The sequence below is a fragment of the Lepidochelys olivacea genome (genome assembly GCF_965140295.1).
Source record: "Lepidochelys olivacea isolate rLepOli2 genome assembly, chromosome: 10".
Taxonomy (NCBI): Eukaryota; Metazoa; Chordata; order Testudines; family Cheloniidae; genus Lepidochelys; species Lepidochelys olivacea.
The window spans coordinates 77,078,508-77,097,355 of NC_140420.1; the positions used below are offsets into that span (position 1 = coordinate 77,078,508).

Sequence of the window (18,848 nt, forward strand, 5' to 3'; positions counted from 1 at the left end):
TTCCCGGTTACTAGAATGCAGTTTAGGGAAGAACACTGGAAGAAAAATGTCCTGATTTGCATGCAAAACTACCTTTGGGAGGAAAGCCGGGTGTGGCCACAACTGTACCTTGTCCTTATAAAATAAAACAGTATAAGGGGGCTCGGACGTCAAGGCCTTAAGCTCAGACACCCTCCTGGCCAAAGTTATAGCCATCAGAAATGCCACTTTCCGGGAAAGATAGAGGAGAAAGCATGTTGTTAGGGGCTCAGAAGAAGGGCCCATCAGCCTTGAGATCTCATGGGGGGATCAGCTGTCTTACTTGAGGGTACAGTCTATCTAGTCTTTTGAGAAAGCGGCCAACCATGGGGTTAGCAAATACTGACTGGCCAGCAGAACCAGGCTGGAAAGCAGGAGTTGTGTGGGTCCCCCTTTGGCATAGGCTTTCAGACAGAACCCACAGGCTTTGAACCCCTGAGACCAAGGCATGCCCCGGTCCCTGGGAGGGAAAACATGGTAGGGGGAGGATCCCCAACTAAAACTTATTTTAACTATGAACTACTGAAAACTAACTAATACTAAGTTTTTAACTATTTACATACACAACAAGAGAAAGCCCACTAGGTGATTGCTTGCTGTAGAGCAAGGGAAGAGAGCTGCTCCAAGGACCGTCACTGGTGGTAAGAAGGAACTGAAGAGGTGGTGGGTCGGCAGGGACCTATATACACCATCAGGAAGGCGCGACTCCAGGGGGCTCCACAGCCAACCTGATGAATACCGCTAGGGGAAAAACCTTCCAACGACTGTACACTTGGAATGGCCATGAGCAAGCACTCGAAGAAGTAGTACGCAATCAGGCAGCAGCAGAGACAATAACAACAAAAAAAGCAAATACAGTACAGTACTGTGTTTAAACGTAAACTACTAAAAAAAGGGAGTTTTTTAAAAAAAGATTTGACAAGGTAAGGAAACTGTTTCTGTGTTTGCTTCATTTAAATTAAGATGGTTAAAAGCAGCATTTTCCTTCTGCGTAGTAAAGTTTCAAAGCTGTATGAAGTCACTGTTCAGTTGTAAACTTTTGAAAGAACAACCATAATGTTTTGTTCAGAGTTACGAACAACCTCCATTCCTGACAACACCAGAATCTACTGCTGTTGAGCCTCAACCGAGGAGAACAGTCAGAATAGTCAGATCTAGCCACAAAAGGCACAGGAATCTTACACAACATTTTTACAAACCTGAGCTCATGCAAATTCATATTTTATACGGTACCCTGAGGACAGACAGTTCTTCAGTAATATACAGGCTACTTTGTAAGGGGTTTGGTTTCAGGGTGGAAAGTTTGGATCTAAGCAAAATTGTGAAGCTGACATTCTTAACGTTGAGGAAGTCACCATGGAAATTTGACTTTTAAAAAAGAGCTAATAGAAAATATAGGCCCAAGTCTTTTGTACATGTTTAGCTTTACATGCCCAAATCATGATTTTCATGAATACGTTAGGGAATTGCAAGAATCCTCAAATGTGCCCTTTTGAATACCGAGGAATAGTCTCAGTTCAGCTTTGCCACTGGCCTGCTGTGTGACCTGTGCAAGTCACTCCACACCTCTTCCCGAAAACGGGGATAACAACGCTTCCCTTCCTTTGTGAAGCATTTTGAGAGCTGCATGTGAAAAGCACCGAGAAGAGGGAAGGGTTATTAGTCTTATACCGTTTTTGTGAAAAGTTCATGGCAGTTCTGAGCTCTTCAAACAGTACAATGAAAATGAAAACTAGAACAGCGCAAAGCAGATTTAACAGGGGCCCAAAAAATGTAGGTGAGGAAAAGCAGAGAGCCATTTGATTTTTAGCCGTGTCTAAAGAAGGGCTGGGGTAGGCAGATCCTGGCAAGAAAGTCACAGAGAAAGGAAACAGTGCCTAGAAAAATTAAAGTGGACAGAAAATAGAAGTTAGAGGAAGCAGTGCCTACTTCACAATACACTGTTTTCATAGGGTCTTCCATCCCAGAATTGCAAAGCCCTCTGCAAACACTCATGTATTAACATCCATGGGAGGCAGGGTATTATTATCCCCATTTTATAGATGGAGAAACTAAGTCAGAGAGAGATTACATGACTCGGCCCAAATTACACACTGAGCCAGAGACAAAGCTGAGAAAAGATTCCTAATCTCTTGACCCAGGAGGTCTCTTGACTCATACAGCTTCAGTGTTTATAAAAGAACATCCTGTGTAAATAGAAAGACTATGTTGAACCGGAGCAAAGAAATGTAACAGTTCTCAACCTAGTCAATATATAAGTCAAGATGATTTGCGTGTGTAAATTGAGATACAGTGCCAAATTTGCACAGGTCATGTGTTTTGTACCTTTTATTACCTGTGTGAGAAAAAGGTAATTTAAACAGAGAAACATACACTGGTGTGAGTCAACTAGGAAGTTGAGCCAATGTCCTTTTACATGTGCAAATGGTTATGGGCACAAAACGCAGAAGGCCTTGAAAAACCGGGTCCATACCAGTTTCTTTATGTCTCATTATGTTTGGATTGTATGTATGAATGTACATCACAGTATGAAGCTTCTACGGAGATTGCAAGCTGACACAAAATAGACCTTAAGTGAGATGTAAGTGTTACCCCCTGTAACCCTGCAAAAGAAATCAGGGGGAGAAGCAATAGATTTTCCTTAAAACCCTGGGGAGGAAGCAAATAGTTTAAGTTGAACTGTGAGCATGGATATAAACCCTTTATGTTGCATCACTTAAGAAACATAAACAAAGGATATAAAGTTACCATCAAGTGCAGTGGTATTTTAGTTGGTCCTTTGGCAGACATTTTCTCCCATAGACCCCTTCGCACGTACCGGACAGTAGTGCCTGCGATCTGAAACTCGCCAGGAAGCTCAATTTTCCAGTCGCTGTTAATGGATCTCTTACTGGAATCTTTTAAAGCTGGAAAGAATCAAACACCATGGAAGGAAATGAAAGCAATTCCATAATTAAAAGACAGACCCACAGTGATTCAGCTTCAGCCCACTTCAACTGCAAGATGCAGTAGCCTTGTAGCAGATGGGAGTTTAAAGGAAAAATCAAGTATTTACTTTTAGCTGAGGAGTTACCAGGTAGCCAAACTGTGAACATTCAGTATTACAGTGTAGGAAGGCATCTTGAATCACATTACAATTGCTATCATGTAACATCAATGTCACATAAGCTGGAAATGCTGAAGTTTTGCTACCTTAAAATTTTTCGGATCTGATTTCTAATGAATCAAAGTCCTCTGGATTCTAAACATCGAGACATTTTCTCTGTCACTCCACTGCCAGGAAATTAAAGGGGGGCGAGGGGCGGGAGTGGGGAGCAGTTCTGTGCAGCATCAGTTTACAAATGAAACGGAAGGAAGAATGATTACATGGTGTCCTTGTAAAGATACTACTAGTACCAGGCTAGATGGCCCAACTCTAACTTACATTAGGGGACTCCTACCTCCAGTCATCCCACTGCAATCCGTAGTGAGAGAATGAGTTCTCACCAACATGAGCAACATACAATTTATCTCCTACTTAATGCATATCAGGAGAACATACATATTAAAGGGATATTGTCACAAAAGTTTATGTCCAACATTTCTCTTCTGTAAAACCAACTGGGATTACTAGGAAATTTTCTATTAACTTTCAATGAAACGAGCTTTCACTTGGCTTTAAACATAACCTTGGAGTATTGGAGCATTGTGCTAGGGCACAAGAAAGCTAAAGTGACTAGATTCAGACTAGGAAAAGAATGGAACTTACGAGCTCATTTTTCTTGTTCAAGCTGAGTGAAGTGCAAACAGTAAACAGAGAGGATAGTTAGTGAACAGTCAATCAGATGCATATAATTATTTCAATAATAATCTAATATGTTATTAGTAATAAAGCTACATTTTAGATGTACAGGTCAGACTAGACTATCATAATGGTCCCTTCTGACCTTAAAGTCTATGATTCTATGTACAGCATCATTACATTTATTTATATAGGTATGTGTATATAAACAAACTGTAACATTGCTTTACCTTTAAAATATATATATATATATATGTAAATTTTAAAATGGCACTAGTAATGAAATTGTTCTAGAAAGCAATCTTCTGTCATTTGGGATTTTGGAAATTAATGTTTCCTCCGCCCAAAGCAACTACATCTTTGTAAAGATTACACTCAAGTCTAAGCACTCGTTTCATAACCTTTGAAAGCTTATTGATGCCGGTAGATTAGATAAATCCAGACACTCGGATACCAAAGCAGCAAGCACAGTATAAGACCTGGATAGAACGGAATAGCTATTTGATCCCCTTTGATTGTCTGAGGTTTGCAAACCAGCCATAAACTAATCTCATGCTTTCCTTTCTCTCCTTGAAGCTTGCAGACTTGCTGTGTCACACTTTCAAAGCTATGGAAATTGGCAGCTGTAGAGTGAAAAAGAATGAAAACACTGCTGGCTTTAAACAGACTCCTGGTTTATGAGACCAGACTTGTACATTATTATCTAGTCTGCCCATCTTGCAACTGATTGAAGTCTGGCAGTTTAGCAGTCGGGTCCCAAGAAATTCCTGCTGAAATCAGTAAACAGTGAAATGTATTCAGAACTCCAACCATTTTCAGAGCACTCATCTTTCACTCAACTCTCACCTTTCCTCCTAAGTGCAGAAACCCAATTTTCCCCTAGTAATTTTTAAAGTTTTTCCAAAAGAATTAACTTCTGAAAAATAATTTCCTAAAACTTCCTTAGGCAAAAGGGTAACAAAACACGCTGCATTGGTTATGAGATTTGCAAGCGGCAAAGAATATATATATATATTTTTAGTTTATTTGGGGCTTCCACAATGAAGATGTTGGATGGATTCTTTAACCCAATTCTTAGAGCTGAATCATAAGGGAGGGGTCAAAGTGTGTCGGGGGCAGGGGGAGATGGCGTGTATGGTGTTCTGCCCAATCCTCAGCCAGGCACGGGACCCTTATGGGACCATTCCAGCTAGCACAATTTAGAGTTGCCCTTAGGCTGCTCTAAATTACTTCAGAGGCCATATTGGTCCTGGCAGAGCCAGCATCAGGGAAACAGAGAAGTGGCTTTCAGCCATTCCATCTACATCAAGCTTATGTTCAGCATCAAGCCGGATGTCCTGTCTGCTCTCAGGCCTGCAACATAGGGAGTTAAGGCAAGTGATGCCTTGGCAACTCTTGGTCTTGATGGAAGCAGGTCAGGCTGTAAAGGTGCAGACATAGCAGGTGATAAAATAGCCTGGTACACCAAAACCCCTTTTGAAAATCTCTGTGAGGTGTGCATGTGTGCAAATGCTGTGCAGGGCTAGACCTTTGACAGTCCTGTCAGGGCTAAATTTCCACCTGCCTGGATGTGCCTATATGCCTTGTGAGCACAAGCATCCATTTGGATGGACAGAGAAGTGCTGTTTTAGCCAGAGCCTAAAGCCCTGTAGGTTTACTAGGTGAAATCTCTCACTAAGCTCCGTATTGTGTCCAGACTGATGTATATACTCTCATGTCTGGGCACAATACACCAAGGCTGGATACAGGGTCTCAGTTTATTAATTTGGGGCCTGATCTAAAGGCCCATCAAAGTCCTTCCCTTTACATTGATGGGATTAGCATCAGGCCCTTTTACGGGTTAACCGCAAATCAACAAGGCCTCCATCAGTCAACAAATACCCCACAGCTCTGAGGTTATACCTATGCTGCACACTAAGTCTGGGTCTGTGGGACCCGGCCTTGTGGAGTCTGTGTTTCCAAGCCCATGCTTGAGCATCCACGTTGCATCGTAGACCTGGATCTCAGAGCCATGCTAATGGCTGCACCATGCAGACCTTCTGACTCAGGTCTGCAGCTTTAACTATGTCCACACTGCAGAATAACAGGGCCTGGACCCAAGTCTCAGAAAGTATCTCTACACAGGGATAAAAGACCCACGGTTCAGTGTGCAATGTAGACATACCCGAGGGGTCCAAACCTGTTTCCCTTTCATATCCCACTGAAATTAATGGAAGGGTTGTGTACATCAGGACAGCACCATAAAGAAAACTTCTCCATAAAATAACCCAGTTGTAAAAGCAAGATAGCAGGAAGTCAGCCATTTAAAACTACTATTTAGAGGCAAAGGTATTTGGAATTTCATCTATTTCCTTCCAGAAAAGGCTACTGTATGTACAAATGCTACTTCAACTCTCCAGCTACTGAAAGATGACTCCATCCGTGGGGATGTTGAACAACTGCAGCTTTTCAAATTAATTTTTGAGACTTCCAGATTACTGGGGAGGGAATGTTATTCCAAGGATTTGGGGATGAAAGCAAGCGTACCGAGAAGTAGAGGAGCAAGCTGGCAAAGCCTGATTTTATGGGAAGAAAATTCCAGGCCACAATCTCTGTGGAGATTCAAGTGCCATGTATCCAAACTGTTTTGCCCATCCAGATACTGGGTATTATTGAGCAGAGTAGTCTGTGGGTGTTTTTCGCCCACTGGATCGTTTTCTAATTTCAAGGTTAACTGTGTCTCCTGGCCAGACTGTTCTTTAATAATGTTTTCTTAACCATTAGTGATTGAGACCCAGTTTATTAACTTTGTCAAAATTATGACTCTTGCTTCTAATTAACTAAATGAGCAGGGGTGTGACCCAAAACACAGTTGTATCAATGGAAAGGCTCCCACTTGCTTGCTTGGGTTTTGGATCAGGCCCCACCAACTAGCATGCTCTGGAAGCCTTCGTTACATTCCATGTTGTTCTTTAATATGCTTAGAAGGTCAGGACATGAACCTCCCCGTCAATGGCAAGACATGGCTGACTTGATTTTTGGGAGTGCGGGCATTAATCTAACATGAGTCATGTTTGTAATGACATGAGACCATTGCCTATAGACCTGCTCTTGTCTGTGGCTGCTCAGTAGTCAGGCAACATTTGACGTCCAAAATACGGCTATTACTAAGAGGTGTGCTTCAAGAAACTAGAGGCCAGATTGCCCCCTCGCACAGGAGGGGCTGAGCAGGAGGAAATTTTTGTGAGGTTCTCCTTCATGGGGATTCTTACCAAAGTGTTCTGACAGGGTGCAGAGTTTACTCCCCTGCTGGAACTGGCAATAGGTCTGGCCTCATGGATCCAGAGAATCTGGAGAAGGTTGAAAGAGATCCAGGAAGAGGGCTGGTGCCTCAACACTTTCTCTGGGTCCCTGGCATGCTCTACAGTGGAGTGTGTTATAATAGCCACAACGCCCCACCCCCACCACAAGAGGATCCCTGTCCTAGAAGAGGGGCCATGAAAGGCGCAACCTTAGGCTGTACTACATTTCTGGTCTGAGCTCTGTGGGGAAGAGGAAAAATGTACATCTCCCCTGACCATGCCTGCCACCCCATGTACTCACTACCACCATGGACTGTCCACTGCTCAGCCCCAAAGGATCCAAGGTAAGTGGAGGGGTTGTAGTTACTGAGGCCCACCCCCAACTCCCCGACTGGAGTACAAGACTCTCACAAGACTGGTTCCTTCCTTCAAGCTCTTGGTATTTATGTGTTGCAAGCAGCACAGCTCAACAAGACTCTCCGTGGCTCGTTTGTCTAACCCCATGACATTCTTGCTCACCGATTTACAAAGTGCCTTCTGCAAACCCCAGAAAACTTTATGAAGCCCCAGAATGCTGCTGAGGGACCACTTTACCCACCACCAGAAAGCATCCAGTGCTGCTGCAGACTGAAACTGGCATAAGCAATGGCTCTGAGCAGCCCTGAACAGGACCAGCTCAGGGATAATATTGTATCCAACTAAAGTCATGGGTGGAATGGAATGATCTCTATTGTAAGATGGCTACTTACTGAGATACAGAGACAAGCATGCCTACTCTTGTGAAAAGGTCCATGAGAGCTTTAATGAGCAGAAAGGCAGCATGCTGAGCTCCCGAAGACTAGGGATCAGTTCTGATTCAGAGGGAAGATCGCCCCTTGCTGAAACACCAGCACTCCATGCTTAATCTCTGGGGTCTTCCATCTAGGGAATGACCATGTCTTACTTGAGGGAGTCTTACGGTTGGCAGGCTTTGATCCCCGCTTGCTAGCATCCAAGCAAAACGAGTTTTAAGGAACAGCAAAAAACATGTAGCTCTTACCGCATGGAGTGTTTTGCAAGCAGGGATTCTCAAAACATTTTGCAAAGGAGGGGGAAGTATCCTTATTTCCATTTTGCAGACAGGAACACTGAGTCATAGAGAGGTGAAGAATTTGTGTGCAGGGTCACTGAGCATGTCAGAGCTGTGAACAGAACTGAGGGGGTAGATTCTCTTCTCTGCCAAGATCTGCTTGATAGTGTGGACACGAGAGCTCAATCAGGAAACAGATTATGATTTCCTGATCCTCAGTCAGCCCTGTCCTCAGTGTAATCTAGAGCAGACTAAAGGTTACTCTAATTTACAGCAGTTGGCTGTGGTACTCCCAGGATGATATGCCTGCTGTGAATAACAGTAACATAACTCCACCTCTGACCCTGACCCTTCACCAAGGTGGGGGTGGCAGATGGTTTATTGGGTCAGCTCTGCCAGCTTTACACCAAATGTGAATTCCTGTCAGAGCCAGGCTGTGGGCACTGGTCAGTTGCTAAGTTGCAGTCAGAAACTGAGTAGTGGGGTCAGTGTAGAGGCAGGTCAGGATAGCAGGAATTTGGGGGTCAGGCACCTAGTTGAAGGCGGGAGGTAAATAGCAGAATCAGGATATCAGGAAGTCTGGTCAGGTGCCAGGTTACAGACAGCAAGCAAATAGCAAAGTCGAGAACAAACCAGGCTCAGAAGCTGGAGTTTACGATCTACAGCAAGCAGGGTCTGGAGCGGAAGCAGGCAGGCAGTCTGTGTGGTTGCTCAGACAGCTCTCCATGATGGCTTCCTGGTTTAAAAACTAGCAACAGCCAATCAGTGAGCTGGAAGGGGCCACCATTCAGATCCTGCTGGACAGGACTTCCTGCAGAACCCAGATTCATGGGGTCCTCAAGGGGAAACCAAGCCTAAGCATCCAGTGGCGATGCGGATGGTCAGTGGCTCAGAACCCCCATGGTCCCAGGTTCTAGTCCAGCAGTGTCTTACAATTTCCTTCGTTTAGGGGAATTCTCAACTTGCAGTTGTGGCCAGACTACAGCTCAAAGGGTCCAGAACAAGGACAGTGAATCTAACCCATTGTCTCCTGACTCCTAGTTCAGTGCACTATCCATGGGATCATGCAGCCTCTCAATATCAAGTCAATTATTCACAAGCATCAAAAACCTCCAGCATCTTCTCATTGCACCAGAAATGTCTCACCAATCACCAAACCAAGTCTCTTCACCTGACCTGAATCTCATGTCTTGTCTCCCTAACATTGTGATCTCTGGGGGAGAGGGAATGTGTCTACAGGAATGGTTAACTGTAAGTAGCTAGGTCAGACTACCACTGGGATGGGTTTCACTCAGGAGGTAGCAGGCATTTGCCTGGTCTCATGTGTAGGTTTTGAGGCTTAACATCATACAGTAGAGGATTAAACAAAACCAAAAAGCCCTTAACTTCTCTTTTCCTTTCAGGCTGGAAAACAGGAACTGACTAATCAAGCTAATCCTAAACCTGGCATCCAGTCAGATCTTTATTTCCACTTGCAGTTCCTTCAACTCACTTCCGAGCTCATGCAAGCTGCCGAGGCGTTTCCTGTTCAAGGTGGTTCTTTAGCAAGAAAGCCAGCCGAGCCAGCCAGCCAGCGTGGGTTGAATGTAGGTGGAGGGAAATTATTCCGGAACTGCTCCCAGCAAATGGAATAATGATTCCAAATTAAGCAGGGCTCCACAGTGCTGCACCCAGCCCTGAGTGGAAACGAGTCCTGATTGGACTACGCTTTATGAGTGAAACTAACACAGGGAATCTTTCCAAAGTTAGACCCTGTGTTAGAATGAGTGCAGAGCCGCTGTGCCTTATTAAAGCTACAGTGCCTGGAATTTGATTCCCAAATTATTATCTTGTTGGAGACTTGCTGTTGCTACCCTTGGGTTTAGATTAACAAGGCACTGCCTATCTCTTCCTGTCTGATCATGGACATTGGAGACAGACATCTTTGCAGACACTGTAAGATCCTCCTGGTTACTGAACATGAACTACAGAGCTGAAACAATATTGGGAAACTTCAGTGTAGCAAGAGCATCATCGTGCACTGCAGCTGGGGGAAAACTCTCTCGTCCCTTTATGTAAAGGCACAGACATTTAAACCAACTCTGCAAAACTGGACTGCAAGTATTGTGGGAAGATCCCTGTCTCGAGGTGTCTCAGCATTCCTGCTCCCAGGTGCAGGAGGCCAGAGATGTGCAAAAATGGAAAATATGTCGGGAAAAGTTGCTTGGACCTTTATGAATCTCAAAACTGGATTGGTTCAAGTTTTGGAGGAAGATCTGTGGGAAGGAACGAGTCTCATTTTAGCTGAAATAGTATTTCTTATCTTTAGATAAGGCAGATGCATGCAGGGGCAAAATTTGCTCTCAGTCGTAGCCAAACCTATTGGTGTACACTTGTTGAGGTTACATCTGTGCAAGTAAGCAGGGTTACAGCATTGTAACGGAGGACCGACTTTAGCCCTAAATATTCAGTGCAAGCTTCTCAGTACTAGAACTCCAGTGGATAAAACTAAAACCCCCTGATAAACATTCTATATGAATCCCATGGAAACAATCAAACAAGACTGGCTTCCAAAAGCCCAGTGTTTGCAAAGCTTGAGGAAACACTGGCCCTTATTGTTCCACCAATGGTTCGATATGTCAAACATCTTATGTGCAGGCATAATCTTCTTCCAGAAAACTGGCTGCCGCATGAGCAGAAATAATAGCAACAGTGACACATGCTTCCTACAAAGGAATGGTGGCACAAATGCCGGCTTTATAATACAAGCCACAGCCCACCTCAGAGTTAAATGACAGGGGCTGGTTTTTTCTTAATTGCATTTTAGCTTTATTCATCACGTGGTATGTATTCAAGAAGATAGATAGGGCAGATGGGGTGACAGCCCAGGAAAAGCACTCTTGCTGAGTGTTCCTTGCCAATTCTGGTGCCATCCCAGGAAAATAGCAGAACTAGTGCAAAAATCCTAAGACACAATCAGCCTGCGAAAGCTTTCTGCAGCATCTTGTATCCTAATATTTGCAACTAATTGGCATCTAAGAAAAAGGGTTATGATGAAGGAGCACACGGGAGTCAGGAGACCTGGGTTCTATTTGCAGCTCTGCCACCGACTCACTTTGTGGCCGTGGCAAGAGTCACATCACCTCTGTGTGCCTCAGTTCCACCTCCTGTAAAAAAGAGGGCGTAAAATGGTCATTCGCCTATGTGGAGTTACTACCGTTCTCTATTATTTGTTCCAGTAGCACCCAAAATCAGAGAGGGCACAGTCCCTGCACCGAAGAGCTCACACTGGAAGAGACCGAACATGTGGATGCGAAAGGGGTACAATATCTAAGTAAGGTGGTAACACACTGAGTGGTCGGAGTAAGACCCAAACAACCATTAATCCCAGTTTATCCCAAATGGGAATACTCTGGTGAGGAAACGCTACAGGACCGGGCCCTAATGGAAGCACTCAGTTATTGTGCTGAGGGGAGCCAGATAAACTGACGGGTAAATAGACAGAAAATAAAGGATTCAGGAGGCGTACATGCTTATCGATAGCAACGAAGATCCTGAGGCGAACCTGCTCGGAATTTTAAACCACAAAGGTTCAACAAATGTAAGAGACGGCTTTGATTGTTCTCTTCTCCTGCCTTAACGTGACATGAAATTGTGGCACAGTGTGAAACAGTGAAAAGCTCAGCTCAGCTTGTTACCTTGCTTGCAACAGTGTTTCCACATGGCCATGAATCTATCTATATGTTTGGATGAGAGGAAGGAAGGTCTAGTGATTAGAGTGCCAGCCAGGGAGATTCAATCCCCTACTCTGCCACAGACTTCTTGGGAGGCCTTGGGCAAGCCACTTAGTCTTTCGGTTCCTCAGTTCTCCATCTGTGCAATGGGGATTGCAACACTTCCTTACCTCACGGGGTGTTCTGAGGATAAATGCATTAACGTTTGTGATACGAGGATGATACTATGAGGATGGGGGCCATATATGTACCGTAGTAGACGTAACTATAGTGTATCAACCTCTACAGTTAGCTATAATTTACAAGGAAACTGTACAGCCCTAACTGTAGGGGTTAATAATTTTATAATGAATTTGCTGACCCTGCAAATATTCTGGGCTCTCACAGGGCCAGATCTTCCTTTCCATTCCACAGGTGCAATGCCACTGACTTCAGTGGGACTGCAGGAGTGTAAATGAGGGGAGGACTAAGCCCATTATTTCAGTTGGCTGCCTCACAGAAATTTAGAATAAATAATATTAGTACTGGATCGATGGCTGCAGCCAGCCCATCTCGGCCTGTGGGCTCATTACAAGCTAAGCAGGGCTGGGTCTTGGATGTAAAGCAAAATGACAACCTCGTACTGCAGGGAGTGGCCCTGGCAGCATGGTAAGTGTGTTGGGGGAGTCAGCTGCATTGTCCTTCCTCACTACTAGGTTGAACTGGGTGCTACGCTCTTCCTACCTAAATGGCTGCTGTTTCATCTGAACGCCCCATTCTTCCTTACTCCTCCCCCTAAATTGTTGTTGCCTGTTATTAGACAGATCCTCTGTTCCACCCCAGAGCAAAGTGCATGTCAGGGACTCGTCTACGCACGTAAAAATGCTCTGGGATTCCTTCAGGATGAACACCCCCCTGTTGCTGTCCGATATTAACACGCTGAGCATACCACCACAGAAATGGTGAGACATCGCAATAAGAAAGAAACGTTAGCAGGCAATTCCTGCAAATGATGAACCCTGTGGCCTACCTACTCCTATTGATCATTTAGACGAAAGCTAGCTTAACAGAAGCGTACACTGAGTTTAGAATCAAAGCATTTTTCTTTTTTACCCAGAAAACTGTGGGCAGGTTTATCCTCCACCACTCGGATCCGTCGAGCACCCGCAGGGATCACAGCTGCTTCAATATAACCTAGGGCAACAAAAGGTCACATGGATGAGAGTATCCCACAGCCAGCCAGAGGCATTCTGTAATTTAGTATCATCCCCCAAAAAATCAACTCCGGTCCAGCTTTTGTAATGGTTGGGAAACACTCGAAAGGTAGGAACTGTTTTGGCAGCCAAGTTTCAAGCCAGGGCTAATCATTACAGCTTGAGGAGAGGGGGAAATGCGTATGTATTCCTTAATTGCAACTGTTCTGGCTTGTGGCTGGGTCTATTAAATCTGTTCCCTTGCATCATTTTTGTTCATGTGCGGCATCTACCGGAATACGTTAAGATCCTACTGGAAGCTGAAGCAAAGGTGCGCTTGCCAGTAGTTACAATGCACATCATGGGAAGAGACGTGTCAGTGCTTTGAAATGAAAACATTGGTGTCAGCTGTTCTGAAAAAGCTTTCTTTGGGATATAACCTGCATGATCATTCATATTTTTAAGGAAAAGAATGAGCTATCTGGGAGACTGCTAAAACTAAAACATTGCAGGAGTCAATGATGACAACTGGTATAAATCTATTTGCTTTCACTTGCATGTCTGTCCCTATGAAACAGTCCTATATAATTTAATCGACGACAATCTCCTTCCTTTAGAACTTTTAAACCAAGCTGCAGAATTCTACAATCAGGATTTAATTCTCCAGGATAGTTTAAAAAAAAAACAAACCAACTCTAAGACTGATCTCATTCATCATTACTTTCTATGGGCTGGATCCCTGAACTATGCCAATTTAAATCATCTGGGCATCTGACTCTCTAGGTTTGTAGAGAAATTTCTATAGAATCCTATGAAATTTCTATAGAACACAACTGGTTTTTATCCTTCTAAAATTACAACTCAGCTCCATAAGGGTTAATTGTTTGTTTATCAGAGAACATAAACATTATTGTAAAAACATAAAAAATGATACTTGTAAGTTACATGTGGCTTATTTATTGCTTTTAAAACCCCCTCAAAAATGTTCGCAAAAAGAAAAGGAGGACTTGTGGCACCTTAGAGACTAACCAATTTATTAGAGCATAAGCTTTCGTGAGCTACAGCTCACTTCATCAGATGCATATCGTGGAAACTGCAGCAGACTTTAAGCAGACTGTAGCTCACGAAAGCTTATGCTCTAATAAATTGGTTAGTCTCTAAGGTGCCACAAGTACTCCCTTTCTTTTTGCGAATACAGACTAACACGGCTGCTACTCAAAAATGTTGTGGTTCAATTTAGAGATGGGCAAAAACCAAAACCTCAAGACAGCGGCACTCTTGACCTTTGGAGTCATTCATGTGTTGGTTCTGCTCCAAACTTCGAGGCTCAGCCCTATCTTCAGTCTAAGTGATAGGCAAAAAGCAAACTATCTACTAATATCAAAAAGAACAAGGAGTACTTGTGGCACCTTAGAGACTAACAAATTTATTTGAGCATAAGCTTTCGTGGGCTAAAAACCACTTCATCAGATGCATGGAGCGGAAAATACAATAGGAAGATATATATATATACACACACAGAGAACATGAAAAGATGCGGGTTGCCTTACCAACTCTAATGAGACAAATCAATTATCTTTTCATGTTCTCTGTATATCTGTCTATCTTCCTACTGTATTTTCCACTCCATGCATCTGATGAAGTGGGTTTTAGCCCATGAAAGCTTATGCGCAAATAAATTTGTTAGTCTCTAAGGTGCCCCAGGGACTTCTCATTCTTTTTGCTGATACAGATTAACACGGCTACAACTCTGAAACCTGTCATCTTGCAAGCTACTAATACCAGTGTCAAATATGAAGCAATGAGACTACCTTGGAAACCATCGTGACTAGGATTTGATTCTTTTTAATTAGCAAGATGGTTTATTTTTCAGTGTGTAACTTGGCTCCTTCTTTGGCTCTTCCCCCTTCCCACCTTCTTTTAAAACACTGAATAGCTTATTCTGTATGCTTTACCTTCCCTTTTCTGCTATAATGTACTAAGTGAGAGGGCCCTATTCCAGACCTGCCCCTATAAAAATAGGACAATGCTGGAGAATCAGTAGTGTAAGAGTAGTGTTTGGTCTATTCCTTTAGAATTCGGCAGTACTTTGGTTTTTTTGTTAAATGCAGCTGAACTCCCATGGTTCTGCTTTGTTCTGGACTGAGCAAGTGAGAGAGAGCGACACACTACAGAACAAAGGGCCTCTCTCTGTGGCTGCATGGACTGTGGAGGCAGTACCCTGGGGATGTGGCCTGGATGTGGCTAGTGAATCCATCACTATATAGATCCCACACACCTAACCCCTGCCTGCAAGCCTTTCACTTATGGGTTTGCACAGGGGCCTCAGCCCATTGGCTTAACCAATCACAGTAGTGTCAATGAAGCAGCTGCATAGCCACCAGATTAATGGGGCACATGGATTCCTTCCCACTCCCAACCCCTTTTAGATCACCTGTACAAAACATTCTCACTGGGGTGTTGGTGGTAGGTTAGGATATGATCTGGCCAATGACAACCATCTCCTTCCTTAGTGTCTCATCTTTTTAAGGTAGCCCCTATTGTTCTGGTACATTACACTAATTTGTATTGTCATTTTACCACCTCTCCTCACTCCCCTCAGCTCGGGTCCTTTTCCTTATTTCCCCACCCAAGAGCATCATATCTCTTGTTTTCTTCTCCCCTGCTCCGGTTACTTCCGAAAGTCAGCCAGTCATCCTTTGCAGGGAGAATCAAAATAAAGGGAAAATAGGATTCTGAACAAAGAACCTCCACTCATGTTAGGCTGATGAATTCCCCATTCTGCTAATTACAACGCATGCTCCACCAGTAATACTCACTACTTCAGGGTTTGGCTTTTATGGCAATTGTGAAATCTATAAAAATCAAAGAAAACAGATGTCGGACATTAGGCTGGATCCTGCTGGGAGTTGTTTTTTTGTTGGCTGGAATAAATTACATGAAGAGCAGCACGTTCTAAAATGCCAAACATCCCTTGTGGCACCCCATGCATCCGCATTCAAACCCAACCATTACTATCCGACACGAGCCCACAGCAGAGTGATTAATGACAGCATGTCACTGCAAATGTACCCTGGAAACACACCTGGCCACCATGTTAGGAAGCCACTTTGGAACATGCCCAAGTATCACGTATTTGTTGATGTATTTACTGTAGATGATTATGATGATGATTTTTGAAATCAAAGGCTCAGAACTACCTTCAGCAATGACCAGATAAAAAAAAAAAACCCAGTAAAATTAATGGAAAGGCTCTCATTGATTTCACGGGGCTTCAGAGCAGACCCCTAAGGCAGCGGTATCCTCGCCCGTGTCCCGCTGTTTTTGCGGTGCAAGAGGCATGGCGTTACTCTTGAGGTTCTCCTAGTGCCACAAATAGGCTCTCATTTCACCCCTGCAGTGCGAGAAAATACTACGTGGAAACGCTGCCTTGTACATTACCTTTGAAATGGTAAATAGCTGAGTTTAAGCTATTAACAGGGTATTAGTTCTGAAGACTATTTAGTTTGGTCTGAGACCAGATTTTTCTCCTCATGTAATTTCTAATCCTGACTGATGGCACCATGGGCTGTATTCACAGCTCCTGAATAAGAAAAAAACAAAACAATTTACTGTACTAGCTTTCTGAGATCGGGTGACACAGAACCAACTATTAACATTTTGTTTTCTTTAGGGAACCAAGTAGCGCTCTACGCCGGTATATGCTCGTGTAGTTTTGAAATGTTCTGTCGGGGGACAGAGTAGGTTCCTTGGGCATGTCCCATCGAAAGTGTCTGGAGCTCTTAGCCAGCAATATTGGGTAAATCAGTGGTCAAAATCCTACTGCAAATGCACTAAATACACCATACATGCAAACTCACCACAAATATAAACGCAGATTGCTCCCAGCTGGGTTTTAGAGCTAGTGACATGTTGCTGCTCAAGAGACTATAATCCCAATATTGGAGAATATTGCCCCTTAAAAACATCCCCATGGTTTTGGAGGCATGTTTTTGATCACAAATTGTAAACTGCAGATTTCCAGAAAGATTATCAAGCATTAGCTATTAAGCACAACAGAAAGCTCAATGTTGGTCCAGAGTCAAAAGACTGTCAAAGATCTGTTAGGTAACCTGGGGGTAGGTAACTCTTTGCAATGCTGGGGTCTGCAAGGTTGAGTTAAAATTCTGTTTAGGTGAGCAGCTGCATAAAGACTGATGAGATCTGGCAACAATCAGGCAGTGGTTCTAGTTATTTCATCCAAAAGTCAGACTTTTAAGATGAAGGTTGGAAAGTATAAACCGGAGAATTTCATTATTTGGGCATTTCTAGAGCTGTACGTACTGTGCTCCACCTTGGGAACAGCTATTTTGGCATGCAACAATCTTTCTGGATAATCTGTGTTACATCAGTGTCCCAGCAACATAAGGCCGTGATTGAAGTGAGTCCTAGATACAAGATATATGGTGAACTTGTATTAGGAGAGACGCCAGAACAAAGAGGTAGCTTTGTCATCAAGCAGATTAATACATGTATGGTGGCTACTGTTTCTTCACTTAAACACTGGAGAGATTTGCAAGAGGAAAGCAGGCTCAAACAGGAGAACCCACTGTTAGGCAGTGTTATTAGTCCCAGAGAGGAGAGAGAGGTTAGCACGAATTTCAACGTGGAACTGAATTACTACAAAACTGGTTTGGATGTTACTGGAAGACAAACTCTCGGGTAGAGCAGATGTTACCCCATGGCTGCAAGTGCTAATCTCTAAGCAATGTACCTTTGTATCTTCCTAATGGGGGTGTATCACAGCATGGGTAGAACAAAACCCAAGCCCCTGCACTATCCTGAGTTTTAGACGCTGTCCTGCTGCAAGGTCCCAAGTTGAGAGCTGTAAAGACTGCACCCCTTTTTTAATCTGCTGAACATGTACAGCATAGACATCCCCACTGTCCTGGGGTGGCCAGGGCAGTCTCCATAGCTCTTTCAGTCCTTGTTCCCGTTGATAAGAGTGCCAGTCAGTACCTATTGCGGCAGTGCTGTGGAAACATATCCATTAAACACTAGACTGAGACTTAAGAGCTCATTTTTTGAGCAGTCAGAAGATGCTAATGACTTGCCCTCACTATTGGTCAGGGCTGAATTCCAACTGACAGCCTACAGGTGGCAACCTCCACACCCTCATTACTGATCCTCTCAGTAATCTACTGTCCCTCTAACTAGATTTTGTACAGAATACAATTCTTGTTGCTGATCAGAAAATAAAAGACTAATGACTAGTTTATCTTCTTGCGCGCATGAGAATCCTGGCGATTACCAATTGTAGGTACCTACTCACACAGTACCCACCCACCACTGTTTACTTCCAGCCATGGGGTAGCTAGCCTGGAGGCAAATCATTTCATCGTGAAGCCATGGACAGATTTCAAAGCCTCTTGATATTGCTACCGAGTGTCAATTTGGTGGTAATGCTTCCTATAAAGGACAGCTGATTGAAACCTGGTAAGTCACCCACTGCTGTGTGTTTCTGTCTGCCTCTCATCACCTGACTGTATATCCTATTAACAGAATTTTCTTGCACATGCTGAGAGAAGAACCTGCCCAGGCTTAAAGCACCATCTCTCAATTTTCTTTTTATTTTAAATGCACTACTGTCAAGGTTAAAATCCTGCAAAAAATGTTTGATTTCGTCACCATATTAAAAACAGAAACTGCTCATGAAGAAAAGTTATTGTAAGAGCAATTGGCCTAGTTCATTTAATTATTTACTGCCATCTGGAGTACTGACTTAAAACATAAGCCAAACAACTGCAGCTTCTCTTTTGGGTCACAAGACAGAGG

The 18,848-nt window shown here is 43.6% G+C and overlaps 1 protein-coding gene across 2 annotated transcripts in view; it reads right to left on the minus strand.

Moving 5' to 3' along the window:
* Positions 1-18,848, minus strand: part of ADAMTS17 (ADAM metallopeptidase with thrombospondin type 1 motif 17) — a 254,629-nt gene that overhangs the window by 63,684 nt on the left and 172,097 nt on the right. For both annotated transcript variants that reach the window (XM_084641878.1, XM_084641877.1), the window contains 2 exons: positions 12,955-13,035; positions 2,767-2,924 (listed from right to left, as the gene is read on the minus strand). In XM_084641878.1, coding sequence (XP_084498004.1) covers positions 2,767-2,924; positions 12,955-13,035 — 239 coding nt within the window. The remainder of the gene's footprint in view (positions 1-2,766; positions 2,925-12,954; positions 13,036-18,848) is intronic.